Source organism: Pipistrellus kuhlii, unplaced genomic scaffold, assembly GCF_014108245.1.
Source record: "Pipistrellus kuhlii isolate mPipKuh1 unplaced genomic scaffold, mPipKuh1.p scaffold_m20_p_24, whole genome shotgun sequence".
NCBI lineage: Eukaryota > Metazoa > Chordata > Mammalia > Chiroptera > Vespertilionidae > Pipistrellus > Pipistrellus kuhlii.
The window spans coordinates 5,798,917-5,818,937 of record NW_023425523.1 but is presented as its reverse complement, the minus strand read 5'-3'; the positions used below and the strand labels follow the sequence as shown (position 1 = coordinate 5,818,937).

At 48.1% G+C, this 20,021-nt stretch overlaps 1 protein-coding gene across 5 annotated transcripts in view; it reads left to right on the top strand.

Annotated features, from left to right (window-relative positions):
- Positions 1-20,021, top strand: part of NTNG1 (netrin G1) — a 195,135-nt gene that overhangs the window by 82,589 nt on the left and 92,525 nt on the right. For all 5 annotated transcript variants that reach the window (XM_036452660.2, XM_045586955.1, XM_045586957.1 and 2 more), the window contains exon 3: positions 19,060-19,700. In XM_036452660.2, coding sequence (XP_036308553.1) covers positions 19,060-19,700 — 641 coding nt within the window. The remainder of the gene's footprint in view (positions 1-19,059; positions 19,701-20,021) is intronic.

The window sequence follows — 20,021 nt, the reverse complement described above, 5'->3', positions numbered from 1 at the left end:
ATATGGAAGCACCGAATGATGTTTCTCTCTCACATTATGTCTCTCTTTCTGACTCTGTCTCTATTCTTTTTCTCTCTCTAAAATTGATGGGGAATATCCTCAGGTGAGACTTAAAATAAAATTTGGAAAGAAACAAAATGTTTTGGTGTGAAGAAATGGTCACCACATTTCCTGCTGGGAATATAATTATGGTCCTCTGGCAGACAATTGAGAAACACCATGAGTGTTACAGCTCTAAAACGTGAGTGCCCATTGATCCAGCCATTCCATCTTTAGAAACTGAGCTTAAATAAACAGGAACTTAGGGAAAGATAAATGTACACAGATGGCCACCTAGGATTTATATATAGTTAGGAAAATGAGAAATGGCTATATAAGCATTTTGGCCAGAGCAGATGAAAAATGTGTGCAGAAATGTTTATGGTCTTTTGTTAAAGCAACTTGGCAATGTGCACCAAGAGTTATATTTTTTTAATATCTATACTCTTTGACATATTGACTCAATTTCTAGGAAATAATTGGAAACATAAAAAAAAAAAAAACTAAATTCATGAAGATAGTGACTGCAACATTATAGCAATTTATAATCCACTGGAAGCCCTGTGCATGAATTCGTGCACAGGTGGGGTTGGAGGTGGGGGGAAGAAGGGAGCCGGGAGGTTGGCCAGCTGGCCCTCCCCCCTGGTAGAACTCCTGGTCAAACTCCCAGTAGAGGGGATAATTTGCATATTAGCCTTTTATTATATAGGATTGTTGGATTAAGAGCATTGGATGAGCAAATGGTAGTGTCCAAGAAGAAAAGAGTAGGGGGCCATTAGCAATGTTATTTATAAAATGTTCCCAATATCTTGGAAGTATGCAGATCAAATACTGAAGTGAGAAAGGAGACTGTTTTGTCAGTGCTTTGCCACTCTCTATTGTGACTTCTCTAAGCTTTAATGTTGTTGTTTTAACCCTCACCTGATGATATTTTTCCATTGATGTTTAGAGACAGTGGAGGGGAGAGGAAAAGACAGAGAGAAACATCCATGTGAGAGAAACACATGGATTGGTTGACTCTTGCACACACCCAGACCAAGGGCTCAGGCCAGGAAGGAGCCTGCAACCCAACTGAGATATGTGCCCTTGACTGGAATCAAACCCAGGACACTATCTACTGAGCCAAACTGACTAGGGCATAAGCTCCAATTTTTTAATCTGTGAAATGGGTGGGGGCATAGTTGTGCATTCCTTAGAGAGATGCTGTGAGGACTCCATGAAGTAATGAATATAACTCACTTATAGTCATTATTTCATGTATTATTTTTAATCCCTTATTTTTAACGGGGCACACAATTTCATGAAAGGAATGATTTTTTTCTTCTATATATTTTTTCAGACATTTTTTCTTTCATAATGTTTACAGTATATTGGCTTTGTTCCTTTGTTTCCTTTCGTTTCCACATGGTAGGAAGCAGACAAAGGATTCTGCAAAGAAAGAGTAAATCCGACAGGCAGCAGTGCCAACCAGGCCCTTGGCCACCAGGGCAGAGCCAGCATCCACCAGCACCATCTGTTGCCCAGGGAGTAGATAGCATCCTGGCCCCTGAGATGTGACCCCCTGGCCAGACTGGTGACTCCTCATTTGGGAGGCCCAGCTGAACCCACCGTGGAGCCCCAGGAGCCCCGAGAGGCCAGGTCTCCACCTCCAGAGGCTGAATGTGGTAGGACTCAGGTGGTCCAAGCGCTTGAATGTTTAATAATGATGTCACCTGTGATTCTGACTCACAGCAACATCTGAGAACCGTGGGCAAGCGCTGGGCCTTCATGAGGCCAGATTTCCAGCCTGCATCCTCAGGGACGTCCGGAGCTAGCTGCTCTGAATGCCCGTAGGCCACGTGCCCATGGGTTGCCATATGTCTAACCAAAACTGGGCCAGCTCTGAGCATGATTGGGAAGGAGCGAAGGATCTCCTCCCCTCTCTCCACTCCACCACCTCCCCACACAATCAGACATATAACCCCTGCAGCCGTAGATAAAAGAAGGAAATCTTGCCTTCTGCAACAACCTGGGTAGACCAAGAGAGCTTCATGCTAAGTGACATAAGTCAGACAGAGAAAGACAAATACTGTATGATTTTATTTCCTTGGAGGATCTAAAAAACAAAAGGAATGAACAAACAAAACAGAAATGGACTCATAAACACAGAAAACAGAGTGATGGTTGCCATATGGGATGGGTACTGGGAGAATGGATGAAAAAGGGGGAGGGATTAAGGTATACAAATGGCCAGTGATGGAAATGGTCACAGAGGTGGAAAATACAGCATAGGGACTATAATTAAGAATATTGTTGGCCCTGCGGCGTGGCTCAGTCATTGAGCATCAACCTATGAACCAGAAGGTCACAGTTCGATTCTCAGTCAGGGCACATGCCCAAGTTGTGGGCTCAGTCCCTAATAGGGGGTGTGCAGGAGTCAATCAATGGTTCTCTCTCATCATTGTGTTTCTCTCTCTCCCACTTCCATCCACTGGTGACCACCAGATTCACATCGTAGGCATTGATATCAATAAAATAAAAAAATGTTTTTAAAGAATTTTGTAATAGCTATGTATGGTGCCAGATGGGTGCTAGGCTTGCCTAGGTAATCACTTCTTAAGTCATATAAATGTCTAATCACTATATTGTACACTTGAAACTAATAGAATATTGTATGCCCACTGTAATCAAAAAATTGAAAAAAAGAACCCAGATAACTCAACATCTGTCTTGTTATTGGTGAGTCAGTAGCCACACCTTGGTTATCAGTAGTCACACTTGGGCTAGACCAGTGGTTGGTAAACTCATTGGTCAACAGAGCCAAATATCAATAGTACGACAATTGAAATTTCTTTTGAGAGCCGCATTTTTTTAAACTTAAACTTCTTCTAATGCCACTTCTTCAACATAGACTTGCCCAGGCCGTGGTATTTTGTGGAAGAGCCACCCTGAAGGGGCCAAAGAGCTGCATGTGGCTCGCCAGCCGCAGTTTGCCGACCACTGGGTTAGACAGTAGAGTGATGAAGAGCAGATGAAGTGGGTGATCTGAAAAAGTCATCAGTTCCATGGAATCCATGGTTAGGAGGTTGGGGTTGTTTTGCTTTCCCAGCGGAGTGGTAGAGATTAGCGCACTGACAGCTCTTCAGTGCCCATTGGGACCACCTCAGCATCTCCCCCAGGCTTTCGTTGGCATCCTTTACTTTTCCACGAGGCTGTGGCATTTCCTCAGAACGCAATGTGCTGTGGGTCTGAGTTCATCTCGAGTGCAGAGTGTTCCAGCACACACCGCGAGCTGCCCCAATGGGAGGGTTTTTATCCAACATCCTATCCGCCGATGCGCACCCAATAGGGACGTCTCTGCAGCACGCAGTCACCTGATTCTCACTTGCCCTTTTGCAAAATCCATCCCTGTTTGCTCTTGAGAACAACGTTTAATTAAAGGCGTCCCGTGGATTTTACAGCGCGCTCGGTTCTCGGTGTCAGAGAGGGGTTGTGCAATTACGGGAGGGCTGGGCGCGAAGTGCAGGAGGGATCATTGTGCTCTTGCCTTTTGAAAATGGAGCCCAGCGGAGCAACTCCTGTTCCTTTGATTCTCCTGGAGGCCTCACTCAACCTCCTTTCTTTGCTGCTGGTTGCCTTTCCAGGTGATTATTTAAAGCCTCATTACCTAAACTCCTAAAGCTTTGGTCCGTTCTTTTGGTTTATTCGCTGCAGATCTCTCCCTCTTCACATTACTTCGTATCAGCAGACCCGCCTGCGTCTGCTTCTCCAGGGGATTCAGTAATCCAGTTTCTCCCAGGGGCTTGGCAAATAGCAGGTATCCTTGCTGTTAGTCATTGGCTTCCCTGTGTCTTAATGAAGATGCGTCTGGAGGCACGAAGCTGAGACGGCTGAGCCCTGCAGGGAGGGATGGGCTGGTGGTGTGAGTACAGACAGTCAGACCTTGACATCTGCCCAGCTAAGCGCCACTCCCCTCTTCTTTGAATCCGTTACGGGAACACTGTGTTTCTTCATCATTAAAAACGGAGACGCAATAAGGATGTTACAGGTTTGCTTGGAAATTAATGATATGTTTATGAAGAACCAGGGACATCGTAAGCACAGAATAAATCGTATCTGTTATTGTGACTGTATATAAAGTATATATACACACATAAAGTGTATGAGTGATGCTATTATAAGAGAAGACAGAAGGGAGATTCAAAATTGTCTCAACAAATCAATAATAATAAAATTAGACCGGATGTCCTTCCGATAAACCTTCCAGAAGAAGCTACGGAGGGCTGGGGCCAAGGCAGAGGCAGAGGTAGCCGCCATAGGGGCGGATGCTGAGCTCCTTGCACAATTGCATGCATTGGACCTCTAGTACTGAATATGTAGATATAGTATTTATTTAGCTTCCGAAAGTGGGCTCCTGGTTCAGAAGATCCTGTAACCTCTTTCTTTCCCTTTCTTTCCACCTTTGTCCCACTTTCACATTCTCTCCACCCACTCTTGTTCTTTTCTTCTGATGCATCTGGCTCACCCACCTCTGCTCCTTTCTGTCCGCATCTGACTCTATGTGTCCCCTCCAGGGTGGTATCACCCAGGCCCCATTTTCAACCCGTTGATCTCTCCACTTGATAGACCCTCCCCTGGGTCCGGCCGCTGGCCACTGGTGATCACGATTCCCACGGCCAGCTGCTCACTAAGTTTCACCCTGGAGCCCTGTAGCAGCACCGAGAGAAAGCTCGTCGAGTGTCCATGCAGCTCCTGTTTCACCTCATCGCCCTGGTGAGCAGTATCGCCATTTATTCAGCCCCGGACACCAGTGGTCTCCCAGGACCCATGAGCTCTGCGACAGTAGGAAGTTGCCCTTGTTTTCACGTCACAGTGTCTGGCGAACCAAGTGTCATATGCTAACTGTCGGAAGCTGGGTCCAGAAGTGGCTCACTTTATTGTTCTTCTGTGTTATTGTACAGTTGCAAACCTCATACTAAACATTTAACTAATGTTGGTGCCTGGCACGCCCCTCGGGCTGCACAGCATTGAGGTCACTGGGGTTGGAGCCCTGGAATCTGCATTCTTAGCTGCCCAGGGGCTGCCTATGTGCTCTGGATCATGAACTCCGCTGGTTGAGGGTGAAGGTGGCAGGATCACAGTCATCTCTTCCCCAAAACAGTGGCTGCTGCTGAAGACACTCCAGCAAACTCTCACCTTCAAGGTTGAAAACATCCAACGTTGGTCTCAAAGATGAAGCGCCCGACCATCCAGTCGGCCCCACGGCCAGAGTCAAGTCCTCAGGGTTCAAGGAGTAAATCTGATCTATTCCATGAAATAGAGGCTATGGTTTTCAAAATTACCTACTTTTTATTCCTAATGAAATAAAAGAGGACATTGTCTCTATTGAGCCAAAGCAGGCCCGGGTAAGAAGAGCACGCTACATAATGAAAATGACAATAACTGAAATAAAAATCGTATTTGAAAGTAGTAAAAAGCAGACCTGACATTGTGGGTAATCGAATCAGCCAAACCCAGAATACTTCGAAAATGAAATCACGGGTTTAAAAAATGAGCCCAGAATATAATGGGCACGGAGGTCAGTGATGGAGATAAAAACCTATAGACTCCAGCAATGGATCAGAATGCATCATGGAAGATAGAATAAGCCGTATTTTAGAATTCTGGGGAGAGAAAGGACCCCAAAATAGCAGTCCAAGGAGTATATCATGGCCCAGGTAACTGAATAATCAGGGGAATGACACAAACTCTTTTTTTTTTTTGTTAAAATTTTTAACTTCTAGAAGATGGGGATGATGAATTTCCTAAGTTGGAGAGTAGAAACATTAGGTTTCTTCAGCAGGAGTTAACGTTACCGTTCATCCTAGTCTTCAAATGCCTTTTCACAGACCTGAAGCCCACGGAGCGATTCTAGGATTTCTGGAAGGAAATTGTGACATTCATATGAGGAGACATCCTCAGATGTGCAAAAATAGTGGTGAATATGTCACCATTGGGCCCAAGTTGTTCACAAATAAAATCATTGATGAGAAATGAACAAAAGGGTCTTCTAGGCCCTGGCATGTGTGTCGCAATCATTTTTCAATCGATCCTAGCCGCACTTTGTCCCTGGCATTGCAGCGTCGCTGAAGTCAGGATGCGTATTCCAGTCAGTGGTGTCTGACAGTTGCTGACGTGGGTGGCAGCTGTGATGGGGTGGTTGCCTGCACCGGCCTGGCTGGGGTTCCCGTTGACTTGACTGAACGATGTTTCTGAACAAGCCCTAACGAACCAATGTATTTGCTTTGACTCCCTGATTAAGCATATTCTCTGTGCAGGGCACATTTAAAATATTTTTCTTAAAATTGCCAAGTGCCAGGAAGGTTGACCGTCACTTGCTTATCCCCAGTGGAGTACCAATTGGCATAGGAGGTTATCACATCAGGTGGTCTTGCCTGCAGGTGTGGCTCCGTTGGTTGAGCCATTGACCCATGAACCAAGAGGTCACTAGTTTGAGTTCCAGTCAAGGAATATGTCCAGATTGTGGGCTTGATCCCCAGTAGGGGGCATGCAGGAGGCAGCCGGTCTACAATGATTCTCTCTCATCATTGATGTTTCTATCCTTCTCTCCCTCTCCCTTTCTCTTTAAAATCAATCTCTCTCTCTCTCTCTCTCTCTCTCTCTCTCTCTCTCTCTCTCTCTCTCTCTCTCTCTCTCTCTCGTGTGTGTGTGTGTGTGTGTGTGTGTCAGGTTTGCTGGTGTGTGATTTTTGTTTTTTGTTTTGGAATAGAGTACTCAGAACAGTCCTAGCATATAGTAGGTCCACAATAAATATGCAGTTTTATTATTGTTGTTGTTCTAAACAAATTTGCTAGTGATTTTTCTGAAGAACTTGGGCCTTTCCAACATTCAATAAAAATCAAATTCTTGTTTCCTGTGAGGGTTCGAAATGGCACGTTTTGTTTCTGGTCTTAATATTGTTTTAAAGCATTACTCAATACCGATTATTCTTAGCATATGTCAAAACAGTGCCGCTGGAAAGCAGTGTCAACCCTGCTTTGGTCTTGTACGTTTAGATCCTCAGACTCATGGTCTCCATTTGTGTTTCCTTACTGCCTCTTCTATGGTGTCGACATACCAGGCTGTGCCTCGGCCACCAGGATGTCCCTCTGAAGGGCAACAGCACAAATGACTCAAACAGGTTCATCACTTTTTAAAAATATATATTTTATTGATTTTTTACAGAGAGGAAGGGAGAGAAATAGAGTTAGAAACATCGATGAGAGAGAAACATCCATCAGCTGCCTCTTGCACACCGCCTACTGGGGATGTGCCTGCAACCAAGGTACATGCCCTTGACTGGAATCGAACCTGGGACCTTTCAGACTGAAGTCAGATGCTCTATCCACTGAGCCCCACCGGTTAGGACTCATCACTTCTTTAGGTTAGCTTGGTATTTGCTCCCTTGTGCCTGGCATTTCTTTTGTTGCAACAGCCGAATACAATCTGGCCATCCTGTGCCAATAAAGGACGTCAGCGACACTCACCTGAGAGCCGAGGCTGCCCAGCCTTCCGTGAGCTCTGCCCACACCTTCCCGCACCTGGAGGCTCCTGAGCCCTCCCACGCCGCCCTGTACAACAATCCTGATCCTCCAGCAGGGGAGAGAAGAAGCCTCGCAATAAGGACAATGTGATTTTACACTTTAATATCTAATATTAGATCCCGAGTCCAATATAAAATAATCTAATATTTAAAATCCAATCTCTTCTGACTTCCCCATTCTGAAATCACTTGAGTAGACCAGCGCAATCCATTCAGGACAAATAGATTTTCCGCGGATGCGGGCCTGAATTCATATCGAGGGAGATCTGAAATTGCCTCGAATCAATCCTCATATCGGTTGCTGCTAGTGAGCGTTAACCACCGCAGATTAATGCAATTAGAAGGTGAGGGATGGGAGGCGACATTTATCCAATAATTTTAGTCTTCCAGCATCCTGGCGACTAACTAGGAAGGCTTAGCCAACAGGAAGGAGAGCTTTCTGCACTGGGAATCCACGTTTTGTCTCCAGAATTGTGAAGTGGATGCTAGCAGCTCATTCCCACACGTCACCCTGCTTCCCTGAGTAGGTGTCATTTTTCTTTTCTCACTACGTTGTTTGGCCTTGTTTGTCAAAGATGGATCAGTTTTGGCCAAAACTGGTTTGGCTCAGTGGATAGAGCATCAGCCTTCGGACTGAAAGGTCCCAGGTTCTATTCCAGTCAAGGGCATGTACCTTGGTTTCAGGCACATCCCCAGTAGGGGGTGTGCAAGAGGCAGCTGATCGATGATTCTCTCTCATCGATGTTTCTAACTCTCTATCCCTCTCTCTTCCACTCTGTAAAAAATCAATAAAATATATATATTAAAAAAAAAAAAAAAAAAAAAAGATGGATCAGTTTTAAAAGTTCACGACTTGCCCTGACTGGTTTGGCTCAGTGGATAGAGCATCAGCCTGTGGACTGAAGGGTCCCAGGTTCGATTCCTGTCTTGGTTGAGAGCACGTGTCCAGTGGGGAGTGTGTGGGAGGCAGCTGATAGATGTTTCTCTCTCATCGATGTTTCTAGCTCTCTATCCTTATCCCTTCCTTTCTGTAAAAAAAATCAATAAAATATATTTTAAATAAAGTTTACTACTTGATCCTCTTCCTCATAAAACTATTATCCCATTCCTCCTTTATTTTCTAACTTCTCCGATGTGTGTTTTGAATCCTTGCTTGATATTTGTTTCGTTTTGTTTGATATTTCTTTTGTTAGAATACTCAAAAGAAATTCCATCCACCCGGCCACCCCCTTTTTTAATCACTCCACCATTCTCTAGTACAATGGCTTCTACCTCAACACTATTATTCAGAATATTTCCAAGGTCATTGACAACCACTTTCAAGACAGATCACACAGATTTTTCTTACTTCTTATCTTCTCTCTGGTATCTGGCATTATTGATCTTGTACTTTATCTTCTCCTTCTGGCATTTTTTAAAAAATATGGGCTTTTTTTCCATTCTTTAGAATATGAATTGTCTTTTCATCTTTTTTGGAGGTCAGATTAAATGTGTATTTCTCTTCACATTCAAATATATAGATTTCTCTATACCCTATGCATTAACTCAAATATGGATTGCAAGCCACCAGTATAACCAGCTCTAACTAAATGGTATTTTTCACTTTATGACCAGATCTGTGGACTCCTCCTTCTTCTAGGGGAGTTGACCCAATCGCTCTCTACGGGTTGGCCCAGAAAGAGTCACTTTATCCTCTACCCTAAGTTCTGGAATAGCTCGAGAACAATGGAACTGAGGAACTTCTAATCACCTTTCTGGAGATGCATATATGCATCCTTGTTGTAGCTGGGTTTTTGGCCATCCATTTCACATTCTTTCAAATGTAATTTTTAAAGAATTTTTAGTCCTGCTGGCTGATCGGCCTTTGGCTTTTTCAACCATGAAAAGCGTAAGACTAAGACAATTCTTCCAAGACTCCGCTTCTCATCTTGGACTTTGTTTTCAACAGCTGACCAGGTTATGTTTACTATTCGTTTGGTACTCATACAGCTCCTTCCTCCTCCTCCTCCTCCTCCACATAATACATACATATATGTGTGTGTGTATACATATGTGTGTGTGTGTGTGTGTGTGTGTACACATATATATATGACTAACTTATTAGGTCTGAACATGAGTTAGTAAAAAATTAAAAAAAATACAGAGGCCCGATCTTGAAGGATCTTACAAGCTAGGCTAAGAAATTTGAATTGTCCTCCTGAAGGTAATGAGAAATCCCTTAAAGAGCTTTAGGAGGGGGCATAATACAGACAGCTTTGGATTTCAGAAAGACCGCTGTAGCAGCTCTTAGGAAACAGGCTGTAAGAGGACGATGTATGGAGAGAGACCACGGAAGAGGTTATTACAGTAACGCTGGAGAAAGCATTCTTAAAACTGTAAATATTTTGAAAACTAAAGAAAGCGTCGGCGGTGTGAATGAAGCTGTGGTGATGGGTTGCATCTAGGGAACTTGGTTGGTGAACAGATTGAGGAAAAAGAAGGCATGCCCGATGCTGCTTGCTTGGAAAGTGGAAACATTCGCTGTCATTCTTGAAGGGAAGGAATGCAGGTGGTCCGTGTTTAATGCTAGCTACTAATTATTGAGCACTTACTGCATGCCTTGGAGATGCTAAACACTTAACATGTATTATGTAATTTTATCTCATGTTAACTTCATGCAGCACATTGAATTTGTACTAATGGTGGGGACTGGACTCACCAAATATTTCTCAATATACCTTAAACTTTACACACTGCTGCAATACATATCCTGTATCAAACTGAGTGGCAGGAGGGTGGCCAATTCACTTAAAAAAAATTATTGATTTCAGAGAGGAAGGGAGAGGGAGAGAGAGAAAAGTATCAATGATGAGAGAGAATCATGGATCCACTGCCTCCTGCATGCCCCCTTCTGAGGATCGGGCATGCAACATGGGCATGTGCCCGGACCAGAATCGAACTGTGACCTCCTGGTTCATAGGTTGACACTCAACCACTGAGCCAGAGCTGGCCAGGCCAAATTCACTTATTTAAAAAGGAGATGTGCATGGATGGAGAATGCCACCCACGTTGCCCCCACAGAGGGGTGAGGGCAGCAAACATGTTCCAGCTGAATTTGGTGCTGGGAGGGTGTGACTCAGGCTCCTTCGTGGTGCGGCCAGCGGTGCTCCACCACCCCAGGGAGGTCTGGGGGAAGTCTGCTGAGCAGGAAGGCTGGGGAGGAAGGGGGATTATCACCCAGCCGAGCCCCCCGGACTCTGCTTCTTCATTCTCTCCTTAGTGGCTTTTGACACGTGCCTCCAAACCTGGCCCAGGCCTGAAACGCCCTTCTGTGATTTCTCCTAAAAAGGCTTGCACATTTTTATTTTTATTTTTTTGGCATTGCACTGCAGGCAGTGTGTCTGTTTTAATGTAAATGTGTGGTTAATGATGTGCCGAGGGGTGGAAGGGCATGCCAGGCAGTTGCATGGTGTGGTTGGTGACTCTGTTTACCCACGAGAACCTCCAGGGCGCGCTCCAGCAGCACAGGCAGCGAATTGGAGGAGTGTGAGGGTGCTGCTGTGTGGGTCTCCTCCCTACTCCTGACTTAGGGACATCTGGTTGGACTATTTCTGAGTTCTTCACGATGACTTTTGAACGTGGTGGGTGCCTGAGAAACAGCCAGTGAGCTGGGAAGGGAGGAGTCGGACAGGGGAGGGGGGGAGGGGGCGTGGAAGGGGGGAAGCTGCAGAGTATGAGGGAGAAAGCATCACTTTAGAAAAGGTCATATGCGGTCACCTTAGGTCCTCGAGCTTCTGCTGATGAAGTGGCCACTCCGCGCGGCCATGCTGCTGTTTCTCTCTCCTCTCCAGAGGCCGGTGGCTTTCAGGAAATGGACCTCAGGTGGGAGGGTCTCAGCCTCGCTTTCTCCCCAGAGAGAAGAAGGCAGCCGTTTCTGGGACTCGAATGAGAACTTGCAGGATTCAGGATGCTCCCACTGGCCCACTCCTCAGGGCGGTCCAGGACCCCCACCCCCACCCTCCTGATAGTGCCGCTCCCCTCGAGTTACTTTAACCCAGTGGTTGACAAACTGTGGCTCTCGAGCCACATGCGACTCTTTGGCCCCCGGAGTGTGGCTCTTCCACAAAATACCACGGCCTGGGCAAGGCTATTTTGAAGAAGTGGCATTAGAAAAAGTTTAAGTTTAAAAAATTTGGCTCTCCAGAGAAATGTCAATCGTACTGTTAATATTTGGCTCTGTGGACAAATGAGTTTGCCCACCCTGGCTTTAACCTAAACGCAGTCAGCTCGCTTCAGCTGTGCCTTATTAACCCAAGGGTTTGTTTCCACATCCCTTATGAGACTGAAGTCCAGATCTCCTACCAAAGATTTTTAAGCGCTATGTTTTTAAGACCATAGATTTTAAAAAGCAACTTCCCTACCGATTGTACATAATGTCACCTTTCTCCGGTGCTTTTCAGTGGACATTCACTTTCAAAGCCCCTCGATTCCATTACTATTTCCTTTTTTCTCTCCTGCCATGGCTGAGGCTGTTCTGTGGCATCCATTTCTGTGGCTTGTGGCTTGAGAATGGATTTGGCTCCTTCTCAGAAGCCTGGCCTGTCTTGACCTCGGAAGCTGTCTGGGGTTTGGAGGTGCTAACCGAGGTCCCCCGGGGGGACCCGCACAGGTGTCGGTCAGGGCCATAATCTGCGACATGGCTCCCACGCTGACTGTCTTCGTTCCTGAGGACCGGGTCCACGTGGGGTCAGTACCGTCGGGCAGGAGACAGGACCAGCAGCGGCTGCCCTTGGGCCTGGAGCGTGGCTGCCCGGGCAGGCGTCTCATTAGAAGACGGAGCTCCTCTCCTCCGTGGCTCTCAGGGCGGCCACATTTCCCAAACGGAAGTTTGGGATTTGCGCTCTGACAAACATTTAAGTACTTTTCTCATAGCAGGTTTAGAATATCTACAGCTGGGACATAATATGTAGGTGATGTTGTGTTTTGTGTGTGTGTGTTTTATGTTTATATTTATTTCAGAGAGGAAGGGAGAGGGAGAGATAGAAGCATCAAGGATGAGAGAGAATCATTGATCGGCTGCCTTCTGCATGCCCTGCACTGGGGATCAAGCCCACCACCCGGGCAGGTGCCCTAACCAGGAATCGAACCATGACTTGGTTCCTAGGTTGATGCTTAACCACTGAGCCATGCTGGCTGTGCCCCACACCATTTCTAGGGCACCAAAGCATAGGCTCTGTCTGGGAGCTTTGTCTACCTGAAGTCCTTCCTTTGTGTCACTGTCCCCAGCTTTAATTTGCATGCTCTCCACATCACCCGGGCTCGTCCTGTGACATCTTTCCCACACGAAGTCAAGTACACACCCTCTACAGGCCGGCCTGAGGCGGAACACACTGGGCAGGGCCACGTCGGTGAAACTGACACAGCCCTCGTGGGGTCTACCTCCAGGCCACACTGAGAGCAGTGAGTGTGCTATCCCAGCATGCCTCTCACCAATCCAACAGGCAAGGACCCGCCAGACACACGTGGGTGTGAGCTGGCTCTGCCTCCCTGTTCTAAACAACCCGTCTACGTGTGACCCCGGGCGCTGTGCACAGACACTTGTATGTATACACGTGCCTGCTTGGCATGCAACTCACAGTGAGAATTCCCTACATCTCAGGCTGTTTTTCCCGATAGCTTGCCAGTGAAGAGAGAAAAGGCAAGTTCAAAATAGCAGGAACCACAGGCTTTGCCTGAATGCTGCTTCTCTAGGATGTTCTTCCTTTCTTTCTTTCTTCTTTAACTCTGAAGGTCTAGCAGAGGTTAGGTGAAAGGTGGTTGTTTTCAAAGGTGTTCCTTGTCAGAAGGAGGCACTCCCATCCATAGAACAATAATAAAAGCAGGTCTGGGAATGTCCTTATCCCTGGAAGTTCTGAAAGCACTTTAGGGAAGAATAACAACACATTCCACTTCTCGGCAAAGTGCTAATTAAAAACGAACTTCAGTGCTCCCAGAGGTAAAATATTAGTGTTATTTTTAAAATGAAATTAAGCATCACAACCTCCTTCCGCTTTTCATTGTTATAAAAATATTTAGCAGGCGAGTCGGCTTAACGATGTAGGCCTCTCTTAAGGGTGTCGGTATTATCAGCACAGTCATAAAATATTTTCGTCCATAGACAGTTGAGGATCTGCTGCTTGTGGTACTTAAGATCTATTTTAGGATGCCTGCTGGCTACAAAATAATTACTGATTCTCGCTAATGCCGGAATCTGTTGGATTTAGCAGCAAGAAGTTCTTTGTTTTCACAAGTAGGGGGGAAGTTATTTTTCTTATAGAAATTTCTTTGTTGGTAGTATTAGAGAGGATTAGGGTGGGGTTGAAGTACTTGAAAATGCAATTAACCTAATCCCTTTAACAGCAATTGTTTTCATATTGATAATTCTCGGTAACAACAGCACTTCAGATCACAACCTTGTGAAATATTGACACTACATATTTTAGGATAAAAAATCTCTCCCCTAGCTCTCTTTTCCTATAGAATGGTAACATGTTCAGCCCTCTGGCCTTCTTCTTTTCTTTCTTTATCATCTAAAATGTGAGCTTTCTTCTCAGTGGGCCAGAATAATATATATATTTTTAATCCTGCTAATTTTTTCACAATGTCATTGACTCTCAGCCATTATGTTAATGGCCAGCAAATCATTAATCTCCTAAAAAGAGTAGGAAACAAGAACAGGTCTATTGATTTCTTTTTCTTTTTGTTTTTGTTTATTGATTTATTTATTTATTTTGGTATCTACAGTTATTTGGTTTAAACTCTCATGTGAAATGATTTGTCTACCCATCAATTTCAATAAATTGCTGTTCTGTTAACATTACCATGAAGGAGAGAGAAGTAGATGAAGGACAAAATGGTCCTTCTGGTCAACCTCTGATCACCTCCAGTGTCAACTGGGGGATTGTTCTGAATCTGCTCAAAGGTCACATGACCCAGGAGAGACTTTCCGGGACCTCCCAATGGAAAATCCCATCAGAATCCCTCTTCCACTGCCCTTCCCCCCTGCAGTAGGCTGCCTTCTTCCCCAGAGCACATAAAGTGTTAAAACTTTATACATTTGTTTCCTTGGTGCATCTCCCCACCCCCCACAACAAAGAGAGACGCACTGCCAAAAGCAAGGACTCAGATATGTTCACTGCTGTGTCTCCGGAGCCAAGACAAGGGCCTTAACGATAGTGACATCACAGGCAATCACTGATTATCAAATACAGCAGACATTTAGCGAATGCATGAAGCTCTTCTCATTTGCTTTTGGTGCCGAAAGCACAGATCAGTACAGAGCAGGCACCTGTTCTCCTTGCCCCGGCAGGCGTCTTGATGGCTGACAGCGGGATGGGGATGTGCGCGTTTATCCTGAGCCCACATCCTGCCAGGCCCCAGCGGATGGCCCTGTGGTCAGAAGCAGAGGCTGGGTGTCTTCAATGAAGGGCTCAGGCTTTGGGTTGTGCGGTGCCTGTGTGGCATCCACCTGTTTACCATTTTAAGAGCAGTATAGCCCAGCCGGTGTGGCTCAGTGGTTGAGCGTGGACACGGTTCAATTCCCAGTCAGGACACATGCCTGGGTTGTGGGCTCGATCCCCAGTATGGGGTGTGCAGAAGGCAGCTGATCAACGATTCTCTCTCATCATTGATGTTTCTATCTCTCTCTTCCTCTCCCTTCCTCTCTGAAATCAATAAATATATGTATGTATGTAGGTAGGTAGGTAGGTAGGTATGTATAAGAAGAGTCATACAGAGCAGAGACTCTCCAAGGATGCTCTTCAGTGCACTAGCTATGGGCTATAGAAGCAGGGGCTCCTAAAACAAACAGGGGGTCCATGGTCTGATGAGCTTCTGGAACTAAGTATCACAAGAAGCTAAAGAAAGTTTAACTTTGCCAAAGCCAGTTTGGCTCAGTGGATAGAGCGTTGGCCTGTGGACTGAAAGGTCCCAGGTTCTATTCCGGTCAAGGGCATGTACCTTGGTTGTGGACACATCCCCGGGGGGGGGGGGGGGTGCTAGGGGAGAGGGAGCAGTTGGTTGATGTTTCTCTCTCATTGATGTTTCTAACTTCCTATCCCTCTCCCTTTTTTTCTATAAAAAAAAAAAAATCAATAAAATATTTTTTAAAAATAAGTAAAAAGAAAGTTTATCTTCACATGTGATCACGCTCATTAGAGCTCTCGAACGCAAGACTATGTGAGGCTGTATTCCCCACACTCCTTGGACCTCAGACCCTTCTTCGTACCGGCCGCCCTCCTCCAAGGCTCGGTTGCATCATGGGAAGTCCATTGGGAGTTAAACAGACCAGCAGGGCAGGGGCAGGAGAAGGGGGGCCGGCTCTGCCACCTCCCTGACCTCGCTGTGTGACCTTCGGCACTTTCCCCGTCACCCCTGTGTCTCAGTTTCCTGTTGTGTAAGGCGGGGCTGGAAAGGATGACCCAGGATAGTGCAGGTGAAGCGCCTGGCCCTCACATGCTACCTCCCCGGTGACAGTCTGCGACGCCTTTGAGTGGCTATGGGAATGCATGCTATTTAGACCGACATCTTCGTGGGTGTTTCCTAAGCCCGGGGTGCTGGCATGGACCCGTTCCCAAACCACTCTGCCTGGCGCCCTCTGGCCCCCTGAGAAATCTCTGCTGAAGTCGAGGAAATTCTGCATGGGGCTCCCTCAGAACACCCTGCTGAGTCGCGATCCTGTGTCCCATCCCCTAGGCCAGGGGTCGGCAAACTCATTAGTCCACAGAGCCAAATATCCACAGGACAACGGTTGACATTTCTTTGGAGAGCCACATTTTTTCAACTTCAACTTCTTCTAACGCCACTTCTTCCAAACAGACTCGCCCAGGCCGTGGTGTTTTGTGGAAGAGCCACACTCAAGGGGCCAAAGAGTCGCCTGTGGCTTGCGAGCCGCAGTTTGCCGACCACGGCCAGTGACCTCCAGGGAGCCACCTGTGTCAGGAGGAGGGGGCGGCATCCAGGCTGATGATGGTGCAGATGGCTGCGGGCCACTGGGTTCGGTAGGGACTGTGTTTGTCTCAGCGCATCTCACAGGAAGGTGCGATCTGTGTAAATCTGACCCCTTCCAGTCCAACCTGCATTTCTGTGCATTTAGGATTTATAAATCCCGACGGATTCCGCCGTATTTATAGCCCTCCATAAAAAAGCCCGCGCCTGCTTCGCGGAGTTTTGCATTTGGCTCCCCGGGCTGCTGAAGAGAGTTTAAATAATAATAAATTTGGTGATTTATTCCACCTGGAACAGAAACGTATCCTCCCCTCCTGGCTCGTTCTGAAGGGGACCCTATAAATAGCGCCGCAGACGCCAGGATCAGGAGGTGGGGGGGGGGATTGAAACGCGAGAGGGAGGTACAGCAACATCTCCATTATCTCGGGTGCCCAGCCTGTATCTCTGCAACAGTCCCGTCCCCCCATCACCGCCCTCTCCCCTTCCCCCTGCCCTGGCTCGGCATGCACAGGGTCCAGCACCTGTGGCGGTGTGGGGATCGGGTTGCGTTAATGGGGAAAGCGAGGGGCAGGAGTCGCTGACGGGGTGGGAGAGGCGGCCTCTGGGGCCGGGGCGGGTCTCCGATGCCCCCCTCACATTTCACCAGCGTCAGCGGAAACCGAGCCTCCACGTCTGGATTGGAAATTCACCATGTGAGACCAGGCTCCTGCAGCCCGCAGGTCTGATGGTGACAAAAGGGGAATAAAGAGAACCTAATTGCAATCCCCAGAGGAGGCCTGGGGCAGGGTCCCGGGGCGATTCTCCCTCCCGCCCCTGCTTAGCATTCTCCGGGTCTGGCTCAGGCGAAAACACCTGCAGGGCTGGATGCCAAGGACACCCCTTGTTTGCTTGGACACAAGGTGAACAGCAATCAGGAAGCCTGTGGATTGTCTGAGAGGCTGCAGGGGAGGGCCGAGAGCAGCCATGGGGGCAGCAGAGAGGGTTTAGCACCTGTGGCCATGGAGGGGCCTGCTCAGCCTCTAGTTTGATAGAGGGAAGGGGCCTTGGTGAGGCGGAGAGCAATGGGAGCGATTCACGTCCATGGGCAGCTGACGGTGGCCGGCCCAGGGCGCATAGCAGTGGTCCTCTGGCTCTTTGCAACAGCCTCCCAGTTAAGTACTGGCATGTGCTGGTCTGATATGTCGAAGCACAGGCCCGCCCCTTGTTCTTGAGAGACCCCCCGGCCTCTGGCCAATGGGGCAACAGATGTGTGGGCCAGGTCCCAGAGCCCGGAGCAGCCCGCGTTCTAATGATCTGTGGCCAGCAAAGTAAATGCTCTCATCGCGGGCTCTGCAGAGCGGGGACCCCGCTAAGGATGATGGATTGGAGGCCACGCGGATAGACCGCGAGTGTCCCCCGGGGTGTGGCTGCCCAATCAGGACGCAGGTGTCTGTGGTGCATTGCTCTTTCCAGAGCTCCACCAGGAACCTGGCTGTTTGAGGCACAGGGCTCCGGAGGCAGGTGCTGGAGGCTTGGAGGAATCTCCCTGCTTTTCCAGAAGCCTCTGGGAGTGGCCGCGGCGGTTTGGGGCCGGCCGGCAGACAGCCGCTCAGTGTCTCGGGTGCTTCTGGGACCCTTACGTGATATGTAAACCATTTCCACTTCCTGGTACCCCTGGAAAGAAGCCAGGCAAGAAAATTAGCTTTTTTTTTTTTTTTTCCAGGCAATCAAATAGGAGACTCCAGTTAGGGCAAATAACAATGATTACTGCCACCCAACTGGCATGGCTCAGTGGCTGAGTGTCAACCTATGAACCAGGAGGTCACAGTTAGAGGACACAGTTCAGTTCCTGGTCAGGGCACGTGCCCGGGTTACAGCTTGATTCCCAGGGTGGGGAGTGCAGGAGGCAGCCGATCCATGATTCTCTCTCATCATATGTGTTTCTCTCTCCCCATCTCCCTTCCTCTCTCAAATTAAAAAGATACTAAAAAAAAAAAAAAAAAAGAATGCAAACAGGTTATTTTCTTCCTTCTTTTCTTTCTCCTTTTCTTTCTTGCTTTTCTCCCTCCCTTCCTCCCTCCCTTCCTTCTTCCCTTCCTCCCTTCCTCCCTTCTTTCCTTCCTCCCTCCCTTCCATCCTTCCTTTCTTCCTTCCTTCTTTCCATCCTTCCTTCCTCCTTCCCTCCCTCCCTTCTTTCCTTCCTTCCTTCCTTCCTTCCTCCCTCCTTCCTTCCATCCTCCCTCCCTCCCTCCCTCCCTCCCTTCCATCCTCCCTCCCTCCCTCCCTCCCTTCCATCTTCCCTTCCTCCCTCCATCCCTCCCTCCCTTCCATCTTCCCTCCCTCCCTCCCTCCCTCCTTCCCTCCCTCCCTCCCTCCCTTCCTTCCTTCCTTCCTTCCTTCCTTCCTTCCTTCCTTCCTTCCTTCCTTCCTTCCTCTCCCGGCCTCTTAGCAGGAGGAGGATGGCCTACCTGTGCCCAGCCCGTGTGTGACGCCCCCTCTGTGTTCTTCTTCCCCAGGGCAACCCCTACATGTGCAACAATGAGTGCGACGCCAGCACCCCGGAGCTGGCGCACCCCCCGGAGCTGATGTTCGACTTCGAGGGGAGGCACCCGTCCACCTTCTGGCAGTCGGCCACCTGGAAGGACTACCCCAAGCCCCTGCAGGTGAACATCACCCTGTCCTGGAGCAAGACCATCGAGCTCACGGACAACATCGTCATCACCTTCGAGTCGGGGCGGCCGGACCAGATGATCCTGGAGAAGTCCCTGGACTACGGGCGCACCTGGCAGCCCTACCAGTACTACGCCACGGACTGCCTGGACGCCTTCCACATGGACCCCAAGTCCGTGAAGGACCTGTCGCAGCACACGGTGCTGGAGATCATCTGCACCGAGGAGTACTCCACGGGCTACACCACCAACAGCAAGATCATCCACTTCGAGATCAAGGACCGGTTCGCCTTCTTCGCCGGGCCCTGGCTGCGCAACATGGCCTCCCTCTACGGCCAGCTGGACACCACCAAGAAGCTCCGGGACTTCTTCACGGTCACAGACCTGAGGATCCGGCTGCTGCGGCCGGCCGTCGGGGAGATCTTCGTGGACGAGCTGCACCTGACGCGCTACTTCTACGCCATCTCGGACATCAAGGTGCACGGCAGGTGAGAGAGCATCCCTCCCCAGAGGGGGGCCGGGTGTGTTCACAGGAAATTAGGGGTGCAGGGGGCAGGGGAAGGGGTTGTTCTTGCACCTGGAGGATGTTTGTCAGTTTCTACCGCAGCCGATTCTCAGGGGCCCCAGCCTGGGGGTCGGTCCTGAGGCACCTGAGACCCTTCTCACTCAGCAGTGATTCCTGTGTCCAGAATTGCTGACTGTAGGCCAGAACCTGGCAGGATCGCGTAGAATTTTTTTAAATATATATTTTATTGATTTTTTACAGAGAGAAAGGGAGAGGGATAGAGAGTTAGAAACATCGATGAGAA